Here is an 11,239-nt window from a genome sequence, read left to right on the forward strand (position 1 = left end):
GGCCATTAGAAATGTCTGAGATGCAGTTAATCTTGTTTCATGTGTCGATTCTCTTAATTTTTACTCTGGCTGCTTATAGAGATGATATATATTTGATGTCATAAATTTTGAGTGTGGCAAGCCTGTTAGCTCTCTGGAGCATTTCTTTGGGAAAAGCTATTGAACTGTTTTGTTCTCTGTTGTTCTTACTGTGTATGGATATTTGTTCATGAATTTCTGTAGGTAAATTGGAGTTGTGGTTTATGGTTACGAATATTATATTGGAGGTTGTATATAACATGCTTCAGAAGTTTATCGAACATGTTAAATACTAATATTTGTTGTGTTGGAGTTGCATTGTATCGTTCTCATCTTCGATCTGTGCCTATGATACAACAATTGGAGCCAACATTGAGGGCTAATGCTGTTCCACAGGCACCTCAGTTCATACCGCCACTCAACATTATCTGCCAAGTCATCTAGTACGCGAGATGACCAATCTAGCAAGACAGAATGAGGATACTAAGAGTAAATTATTGAACATGCCAATCATGGAGAGCAGAATATGAAGAATGATAGGCCATCTACTGATGCTGCTGTCATAGAGGGGATGCAAGGGGAAATCACCTGTGAATTTGCTGCAAATTATGGCAACAGGAACTCTAGGTGTGTGAGTAAGGCTGTTTTTATCGTTTCATTTCTTGGCGAGAATCACTTCCCACTGAGATTGATGTAACAGATTGTAGATCCATAAGCTCAATACATTCCTGTTGTTGACGCTTGAATCAGCTATTCAATCAGAGATTTATCTTTCTTTTGGGGAAACACGAGTGTTACTGGTCTTTTATTGTCGTAAAATAATGTTTCTGAATCATGATGTTGAATAATGAAAAGATCAACTAAGCAATATGGATATAATGATAAGTGATTAAATTGGACAGTAACAGATATAATTTGTGTTTTTCAGTACAATATCGCTTGTCTAACACATTACAACACTAAAGATGAGCAAATGCTAACATGATCAAGACTTTTATTCAAACAACCACAAGTACAACTTAATAGCCAGGCTGTTGGAAGCCATAGACGGTGAATCCTCCGTCAACTGGTATAATCTGGCCAGTGACATAAGAAGCACCAGGAAGGCAGAGATACGCGATGAGGGATGAAACTTCTTCCACTTCTCCTGAACGCCCAAGAGGAATTCTTGATATTAAGGCATCCGAAAATTCTTTATCCTTGAGCAACTGTCAGTATAGAACCACCAAATTCATCACATACAACATTTAAGACACTGGAGCATTTTTTAACCAAACTGTTAACAGATGACCTTTCTGCATACTTTAAGGGCATTTTGACCCTTTTCCGTTTTCCAATTTAAAATGAGCCTAGATTCATCTATGCATTGATGCAAATATATAATCAGACACAGAATCAACAAGAGGAGAATCTCACATGTTTCACGAGGGGCGTATTTGTGTAACATGGTGCAACAGCATTAACACGAATACCATCTCTTCCCCATTCACAAGCCAGATTTCGTGTAAGCTGAATCATTCCCGCTGCCATCAGTTAATATTATATCAAAGGAAGATGGTATGAGTAGTAGGTAAAAACTTACTCGCACCTGATGTTTAAACTAAAAGCACGAGTAGAGTACCTTTTGTTGCTCCGTAAATAGAAGTACCAGAGAGATGGACAAGACCAGCAACAGAGGCAGTGAAAACAATACTTCCAGCTCCAGATGATTTAAGAAGAGGATGAGCAAGTTGACTGAAATGGAATGAAGATTCTAAATTTGTCGCCATCATGTGTGCATAATCTTCAGCATTATAATCGATAGAGTGCTTCCAAATGTTTGTTCCAACATTGTTTATCTACATCAACAACATAAGGCAATAGTAAATTTGGTCAATTTTTTTTATACTGAATGAACATTAAATGTTAATTTCCAGTGTTGGATCTATCAATTTCACATTAGAGCAGCTCTTTCAACTTCCGCCTAACTATTCAAGAATCAGGAGTTGTCTGCCCGCCTAGAAGAGCAACTCGGATTGATACGTCTTTTCATTAATTTTAACTATTGGATCTCACTTTGAATACAACATCTATCAAAAACGTCTAATATCCAAGCAAGTTAGGCCAAAAGACTCTACAAATCCACATTGACAGGGGCGGATCCAGTGCTTCGGCTTGACTTGAGAATAAATTCTTAAGTATTTGAGAACCCACTAAAATCTCACCAAATACTAGATCTTACCCGCCTAGAAGAGCAACTTTAATTTAATTGATCCTTTTTATTGATTTTGATCATTAAATCTCTCTATGAATATATCATATACAGTACTTGATATGTCTAAATCCAAACAAGTTAGGTGGATTAGTTATATGAATCCTCACAGGGCCATTGGGGCAGATCCAGTACTTCGACTTGACACATGTATAGATCGATATATACCTACTAAAATTTCATTTCAAGAAATACTCTTTAAATTCTAAATCCATACTTTTTTAAAAGTACAATAAGTCCAGTGTTATATATTAAAAAGTCAAACCCATAGTCTCGCACTTAGTTAGGTTGATCAGCTATACGAATCGTCACACTAACAGTAATGACAAGGCCAAAGGGGCGGATCTAGTGCTTCGGCTTGACTAATAATAAGAAGATGGATTTATGGTACTCACAAGAATGTTAAGTTTTCCATCAAATTCAGAGGAAACTTTTTTCATGAGCTCAATTCTTTGGTCTCTACAAGTTACATCACATGCTGAGCCTTTCACTTGTATGCCTCTGTCTGCCCAATCTTTCATTGGCTCATTAAGCTCTGATTCTGTCTTGGAACATGTGTACACTTTTGCACCAAGTCCAGCTAGCTCCTCTACAACTGCATGACTAAAAAAAAAAAAAAACTTATTCAAGATTTAAGTTATATGCACGAACAACAAGTCAACGACTAATAACAAATTTTTACACTATATCATCGTCGTGAAACTAAAAATGTAAAGTACCCAATTCCAGTAGTGCCACCAGTGACAAGAGCAGCCAAACCATTAAGTGACCATCTAGAACTTTTGGCAAACGCTGCAACTTTAGCCATTTGAGTTCTTACTTTTTTCTTGCTTCGAAGATATTGTGTGTGTATATATATATAGGAAAATATACATATTAATTAATTAATTGCTCTAAAAAAATTTAAACATTATATAAAGTAGTACGTACAGCTAATATATACATTTTTTATTTTCAAAACCTTATACTATAATCTTTTGGTATGAGGGATAAAAATAAATAGTGACGGGATAAGAAAATAGTGATGGGATAAAAATTATGTATCTTGTTTGGTTGTCATGTTTGGGATAACTTATCCCACCATTTATATCATAGTGATGGGATAAGTTATCTCATATACATTGAAAGGAGAATAAATTTGGCCAATTTTCTGATGATCGTATTGAATCCCAAAACAGGGTATTTGTACATGTATCTACTGGCAGAAAATTAAAGAATAATAAAAAATCCTATACAATTGTCATTATTCTATACGTGCATTGCTAACAAAATGTAACTAACTAATATTCCTCACATGTTTGTCATGGGAGAGAAAACAGCTGGAAGCTTCTATTTTTGCACAGTTGTCCCTCTACCAAACGGCTCAAATTTTATATCTTCGGTTTTGATTAACGTCTCTGATTTTTCCACATCAATATCAAGAGACAATCTCTGTGTATACCTAGACTTGGTCAAAGATCGAGTTTCTTGGTCTAAATCCTTTTCTTCTTTCCCTTCAAACTCTGTGAGCTTCTGTTCTTGTATGGAAAAATTCGTTTTTGATTTCGGAGGAATTGCAATATACATGGTGGATAAGTTATCCCAAAATAGCTAACCCCACGATAACTAATCCTTGTATAACTTGTTCCCAACCAAACGACCCCGTAGCTAAACCGTGTGGAAGATGACAATATAATAACGAATGACATTTAATTTTGTGGTTTTAAACATGTATGTCACGTGAAAAGCTGGAATTAAATAACAATTAATACTCGAGCTAACTCCCATGTTTTTTGATTAAAATTGAAGGAATTTTATTCATTTCACCACGCGATTTTTATTTAGTGTCGATGATTTTTCATGTTCTATATCAACACGATTTTTGAGGAGATAGATTCGTAAGTCGTAACAACGTCGCCTTCAAACATATGATAATAAAATAAACAACACATGGTGGACTGTAAAAACGAGTGGCTTTCTAGCATTACTTTGTACTTGTAGGGAAGGGATTGTTGACACCCAATTTTGACCCTCCCCGATAATAATTAATTTCCGAGCTTCTTAGTTTTCAAACGATTTAAATAATTGACCTTACAAAATTCAAATACTTTTCAAGTTATTTTAAGGTAGTTTTATTACTTTTTATAATTTTTAGATAATATATATGTTTTGCATAATTATGTATATAATTTGTATATTTTATGATTATTCGAAATTCGTCTCAAAAAGAGTTTGTTTTAATTAAATATTCAATTAAATTAATTTGGTTTAAAGTATACTTGTAAGTTATTTATTTTATTAGTTTAATTATTCTTATTTTATGTTATTTTGTCTTATTTAATTTTGTTGATTTGAAGAGCACTTTTTATTTAAGTTACGTCATTTAAGTTATGGCTATAGTTTTAAATTAATTAGTTTACAATCGAATTAATTATTTATTTCGTTAACATTAAGAAGCTCATTAATTAATTTATATTAGTTCGCCTTATTTAGGTTTTAGCCAAATTTGTTAATTCAACTCAATGTGGCTATTTCTTAAAATCCGAAATCTAACCGATTTAATTTTTTACCCTTACCCATCTTAAATGACCAAATTTTGGGCCCTCTTACTCACATTTCCAGCAGCCCACTCCCATTCCCTTTCAATTCCAGCCCAATAACAATACATGAGTAACCCACCAAAAGGGACCCTTTCAACAATATACTATAACAATATAATATAATAACAACAATGTACAATACACTCCAGCATACAAACAGCAATCCCAAGCGGCGTGAGCAACAATTCCAAAACGCAGCACAACAGCGATTCCCGAACGATGAAGAAATCCAGAAAACACCAACAAACTGTTGGCAATGTGATGGACAGTAGCAGCAAGCACGCGTCCCCACCTTTTTCCTCTTTTGGAAAGAGTCAAAATCGCAAGAAAAAGGATGTTTCCCCTAAATGGTGTAAGAAATTTGTGGCATTTGAATTTCAAATGTACTCTTGTCCTCACCCGAAATCAATTTTTCCCCCCAATCAAGCCTAAAAAATCCATATATGTATTCCCTTTTTATTTCACTGTGGGGGGAGATTTTTTTCGGAGTTGGGAAATTTTGTCCGAAAAAGAGGATAGCACAGTAAAGAACGATAACAAATACATACTAAATAGACTAAGAAAGGAGGAAGGATAGTTGATTCTAGTCTAAGTTCCTCTATTCTTTCCGTCGCCAGCGCTTCCTCTAAGTTTAGTTGGGTCGAGATTTTGCTCGAATCTGTTGTTCGCTGCTTGTGTTTGTGTGGAGAAAGTCGTTGCTCGTCCTAGCTCGTCCCATCCGAGTTCGCTGCTTCAAAAGAGGTACATTCTTCGCTATTCTTTTGCTCTTTCCTCATCTCTTTCGAATTGAGAATGGTGGGCTGCCATATGTTAAATAGCGAAACACTGTTGGAATAATATCCTTGTCTTCGATGTGATTTCTTCTTGTCCTGAGGATAGCTAATTTTCTGTCTTGGTCGGCTTAAGTTAGTCTATAACTCATTTGGATTCAAGGTTGATGAAATTTCTAACATGTCTGTCTGTGATGCTACTGCTCGAATACTCATATTTATGTCCAAACTGTCTATTGGTATATGAAGTTCCTTTTCCTTACTGTTGTGAATGTCATTTCCCTTTCAAAATAAAATAAAATAAAGTCGGAGTCTTAAAACTAATTAATGTGCATCGTATATTTGCTTTCGATGTGTATACAATAGTGTTCATGCGTGTGTGTTTGTGACTTGTGGCTTTCACGGCTGGTCATGCTAATATTCCTTCCTATCTATCATATCTTTTTTAAGCGTTTCATTTCAGATATTTTGTTTTACTGCTATTTACATTCCAATTTCAATTTTTCTATTTTTGTATACATTGTTCCACTGGTAAGTACACATTATCATATATGATTAGTGGGTAGTATAAAATCCCTCGCCTACTAATTAAAATTTGGAACCACCTGTAGTTACATATTACTTAATGATCAACTAATTCGTGTTGTCCATAATTTTATTTTATTTTTCAGCGTATGCAAGTTAAATTCTCTGCAAATGTGTGTGTTTATGACTTAAGTGTGGATTTATCTCTAAAAAAATTTCACCTTGGTTTAGTTGTTTTTTTTTTGTTTGTTAAGAAGTTGTTAGTTTTGAGATTTTTGCCCATTAAAAAATATACTTTTTCACCTTTGTTGCTTTATTTTACCCCCATGGATTGAGAATCGTCGTTTAACATTGTGTCAATTCGTATTTTCCATATGCTCACTGGCAGCGTCTCCTTGGTCCCTCTACCTTTGTTTTATTATTCCTACTTTTTCTGTAATATCTAGGAATCAGTTACATGTGTATCATTGGTTTTTTTTTTTATGTATTACATAGTCTTGTCTAGTTTATGCTTATTAGTGATAATGTGTGGGATTTCCTGTGGAGCCCTTTTAAATCTTTATAATATCCTCTAGTTGGAATTGTATGCTCATTTATGGGAATCGTTACATGTGTATTTGCTTTTCTCCTTTTTTTTGTCTTATCTTTCTTTCCCTTTGTTCATTTTGACTGAATTATGTGTTAATATTTCATTTTTTTCTTGCATGCGAAATCTGTCCGAGTTCATTATGAACTCCTATCGCCTCCTCTTTGTATTTCGAGAGAGCCATAAAGGCTCAAATCCTTTCGTCCCAAGTCGGTCGGTCCTAAAAATTGACGAACAGGTTCCATAGTTGAAAGAGTATGAAGTAGATCGAGAATTTGAAAAGAATGGGCCAAAAGGCCCACTCTTAGTTCCAAAAATTGTATTTTTGTTATTTTGGGAATAAGCCCTTGTTTATTATTTTGTTAGAATTTAGGACAGGTGAAAAATTGGGCCTAAGGTCCAAAGAAAAATATTTCTTTACGCTAGTATAGGACATGTGCAGGTGACTCAAATGAGCCGAAAGCCCAAAACGAAAGTGGGCCCAAATACTGGCCCAGGTGGACAGAAAAACCAGATTTGGGCCCAAATCTCTTTTCCTCCCTTCTTTGTTGTGTTTATGTGCTCGTTAAAATTTTCCATTAACCTTAAGGTCGAAAATTCAAATCCCCAGAAAACACCCATTTTGAATTAATCACCTAACTAAATCATTCGTTTCTTACTCAACTAAAACTAAATAAATAAATCCACAAAATATTTCACTTAGATAATATTTCAATATTTCCCCCTTTCCCCTTTAAAAATAGTTCTAAATTATAAAATAGTTCAATTTTTGCAAGTTAAGTCAATTCGAATAAAATTTAGCCAAAATAGTTAATCGTCGGATAACCACATTAGTGGATATTCTAGGTGCTTTAAAAACCTTCCTAGAATATTAATAAGAACCCCGAACCCTTTCCTTTTTAGTTTTCATTAGATTCCTGTTTTAGTCTTTTGAAAACAATAGTTTTCTTGATTTTTCTCAAAAAATTAAGTGGCGACTCTTAAACCAGTCCAAACATGTATTTTAAATAAAACAGGGATCATATCACTAAAATTAGTTTGACTTCCCATTTATCTTAATGACATTTTTTTAGAAATATGTGTGGCATGTTCAAAATCATAAATTTTAATTAAAGTTACTTTTGATATGTTGGTATCAACATTATTTTTAATAAATACAAAATTTTATGCTCAATCAAATACTATTATACATTTTTTTAAAACACGATAATATTTAACACATCACAACTTTAATTCATGAAGGTTTCAGCTAGAACACGCTGAGGAACATAGAATACAACAATAATAATAACAACATATTCAGTCACAATCTTATCTCTACCTTGTGAAGGCAGAGAGATTGTTTCCGTTCAATGAAAACACAAAACATGACCAAATTAAATACAACATTATTACAAAGGTACTAGGTAGCTAGAAATTCTACACTACCATTTTCAAACAAGTCCTTAAGTTCGAGCTGAAGAAGTAATATCACTCGATCATTATTATCAAACTGACTGCAATTTTTTTCTGTCCGGCTATTAATAATTAATAGCCAGGCTGTTGGAAGCCATAGACAGTGAATCCTCCATCAACTGCAATAACTTGGCCAGTAACATAAGAAGCAGCAGGAAGACAAAGATAAGCTACCATTGATGAAACTTCTTCAACTTCTCCAGGACGCTTAAGAGGTGTTCTTGATACTACCCCTTCCATAAATTCTTTATCTCCCAGCACCTGTCAATACAAAGCCATCAAAAGGGTCAAATTTGTCTTTTCGCTATCGAATAAGGATCAAGTTTACCCTTCATTATACTACTCATACAAAAATATATAATGTTACCTAATAAGTCGCTCAAATATACCCTTTCTCCTAATTATATTAGGTCTATCCAAAGTGGACGTATAAAGCCATTGATACAAAAATATTTTAATTTATTGGATTCGAAAACTATTATTTATATTTGTTTAGTAAATTTCTTAAAGCCATTGATAGAGTCGTCAAAATGGGCTTAGCCCATGGGGCCGGCCCAACCCAACCCGTTATTGGGGTAGGGTTGGGATAAGATTTTTCAAGCTCATTTAAGACTATCCATATAAGTCCTTGGCCCTTGAGGCTTGATCGGGGACGGGTCGGGGTCGGCCATGGGACAAAACTATTTATTTAAGAGTAACTTACAACAATCTCGCTAGTATTTGAGCTAATTACTTAAAGGCACGCTATGTTGTATCTCGGATACATGAACTCAAAAATACACACACAAATCTCGCGTCCTCGCCTCCCTCCCATCTCGCTTGTCACTCGCGTATCTGGGATGCATCACACCACATTCATGTATCTCGTATATCTAGTATCCTAGATACATTCTAATTACACTAGATTTCTGCTAGTGTTATTGAAACAACATCATTGTTTGACATATTTGATTTGAAATCTTCTCATTTTCTTGACGTTATAGAATTTTAAGTTTGAAAAGAAAAAAAAATGAAAAAAAGAAAGAAAAAAAAAGGTCTAACCCGCCCCAGCCCTCGGATTTTCTAGGATTGGGTTTGGTTGAGCATTTTCAAGCCCTTTCAAATGAACGGCCGGCCCGCTCTAGCCCTTCAAATTCCTTGGTCCGCGAGGCTTGGGCCGGCCCTTTTTGACAAATCTAGCTATTGAGGTCTATATCCACCTTTGTGTTTGTCCCTATACTAATTTCTTTCCTTATTTATGTAAATAATTAAAAATAAATTAAATAATTTATACTATGTATTAAAAAAACTGTACATATTTGAACGATATAATTAAGTTGAGAGAAATATTACATGTTCGACGAGGGGAGTGTTAATGTACCATGGTGCAACCCCATTAACACGAATTCCATCTTTTGCCCATTCACAAGCCAAATTTCGTGTAAGCTGATTCATTGCCCCTGTCATTATAATTAAGTTAATAAGAAAATAAATAAATATAAAGTCGAGCTTGGATCATTGATCGTAAATAGCTGATAAGTTTTAAATGTTGAAAATTATTTTTTAAATATTGAAATTGTTTGTATAAATAAATAGTTACTTGTTTGGACACAAGTATCGAAAGTGTTAATAAGTAGTTGATGTGTCTAGTTAAAAAATGTTTATTAGTTGTTTTTTGAGAATTACTTAAGTATACTTAAAAGTATTTTGTAAACATTACGAGCATAGAAAAGGGTAAAATATTTAGTCTAACCAAAAGTGTTTATAAACTGAAAAATCATAGAAGATGATCAACTTACAACTTTGTCTTATAAACACTTTATTGTTTATCAAACAAGTATTAAGCTAAAATATGTTGACTAGTCAGTTGGATCAATCAACTTATATATAAGCTTAGTCAATTAGGTATCGTAGCGGAATTGGGATTTTTAATAAGGGGATTCAAAATCTAAAGAAGTTAACATACGAACTAATTGAAGGGGGTTCAACATCTACATGGTCGAAGGGAGTTCGGATGAACCCCTAACAGTATGCTAGCTCCGCCCCTCAATACGTACCTTAGTAGCTATATTACTCACTATTTAAGGATACATGAGTATAAGAGTACCTTTTGTTGCTCCATAAATAGAAGTACCAGATAGATGGACAAGACCAGCAACAGAAGACAAGAAAACAATAGTTCCAGATCCAGATGATTTAAGAAGAGGATGAGCAAGTTGACACAAATGGAATGAAGATTCTAAATTTGTAGCCATCATATGTGCATAATCTTCACTAGTATATTCAGTAGTAGGCTTCCAAATGTTTGTTCCAACATTGTTTATCTACAACAACAACAACAATATTATAACATAATAAGGTAATATATTGTTAGGACCAAAATGATTAGGTGTTATGCAGAAGCTGACAAAGCAAACCTCAATAGACCACGAGTAAGAAGATAAACGAGAAATATAAGACACAAAGATTTAATGTGGTTCGGTCAACCGACCTACATCCACAAAGGAGATGGACAATTCACTATATAAACATGTTAGAGTACAAACTATAGAGATAAATAACTTCACTCAATTCACACGGAATACAAAGAGGTCCCACAAATTCTCCCCTCTTACCAAAACTCTCAAAGCCTCTAGAACTACATTGTGAATGCTGATTAAGGGTGTGTTTGGTATGAAGGAAAACATTTTCCGAAAAATGTTTTCCAATTTTCTCATGTTTGGTTGGGTTAAATGTTTTGGAAAATGTTTTCCAAATCAACTCATTTTCCTCAAATTCAAGGAAAATGACTTCCCTTCAAAAATCAAGGAAAACATTTTCCAAAACTTTCCACCAATTTTAAATTACAACTTTTTTGTTGAAAAAATCAATTTTTTTTTGTTGAAAAAGTAAATTTAAAGCTTATTTTAAAAAAATATTTTTCAACTTCAATTTTCTTATCCCACCTCCCTCCCTCCAGCCCCTACCACCCCCATCCCCACCCCTAAAAAAAATAAATTAAAATTTGTTTTTAGAAAATATTTCCAATTTCAAAATTTTATTTTCACCCACCCCACCCTCGACCCCCCCCACCCAC

General features: G+C 34.1%; 2 protein-coding genes across 3 annotated transcripts in view; both read right to left on the bottom strand.

The window, feature by feature from the left end:
- Positions 1–995: 995 nt before the first annotated feature.
- LOC102601281 (tropinone reductase homolog At5g06060-like) lies at positions 996–3,080 on the bottom strand. The gene is made up of 5 exons (XM_006352637.2): positions 2,989–3,080; positions 2,665–2,872; positions 1,640–1,856; positions 1,435–1,541; positions 996–1,226 (listed from the first exon to the last, which is right to left on the bottom strand). Exons 1-5 carry the CDS (start codon positions 3,075–3,077, stop codon positions 1,038–1,040), a joined length of 810 nt encoding a protein of 269 aa, XP_006352699.1. The 5' UTR covers positions 3,078–3,080; the 3' UTR covers positions 996–1,037.
- A 4,856-nt stretch (positions 3,081–7,936) lies between these two features.
- LOC102601617 (tropinone reductase homolog At5g06060-like) overlaps positions 7,937–11,239 on the bottom strand; it is a 10,111-nt gene continuing 6,808 nt past the window's right edge. For both annotated transcript variants that reach the window (XM_015311034.1, XM_006352638.2), the window contains exons 3-5: positions 10,271–10,487; positions 9,517–9,623; positions 7,937–8,445 (exon numbers count right to left, since the gene is read on the bottom strand). In XM_015311034.1, coding sequence (XP_015166520.1) covers positions 8,257–8,445; positions 9,517–9,623; positions 10,271–10,487 — 513 coding nt within the window. In that variant the 3' untranslated portion in view covers positions 7,937–8,256. The remainder of the gene's footprint in view (positions 8,446–9,516; positions 9,624–10,270; positions 10,488–11,239) is intronic.

Source organism: Solanum tuberosum, unplaced genomic scaffold, assembly GCF_000226075.1.
Source record: "Solanum tuberosum cultivar DM 1-3 516 R44 unplaced genomic scaffold, SolTub_3.0 scf00150, whole genome shotgun sequence".
In the NCBI taxonomy this organism is placed as follows: Eukaryota; Viridiplantae; Streptophyta; class Magnoliopsida; order Solanales; family Solanaceae; genus Solanum; species Solanum tuberosum.

Bases quoted from the DNA above. Each gene is read 5' to 3' on its own strand.
- LOC102601281 (XM_006352637.2), bottom strand. From the start codon at position 3,077: ATGGCTAAAGTTGCAGCGTTTGCCAAAAGTTCTAGATGGTCACTTAAT. The intron at 2,873-2,988 runs GTACTTTACATT...TTTTTTTTTTAG, and splicing joins GGTGGCACTACTGGAATTGG to TCATGCAGTTGTAGAGGAGC. The intron at 1,227-1,434 runs GTGAGATTCTCC...CTATACTGACAG, and splicing joins ATACGCCCCTCGTGAAACAT to TTGCTCAAGGATAAAGAATT.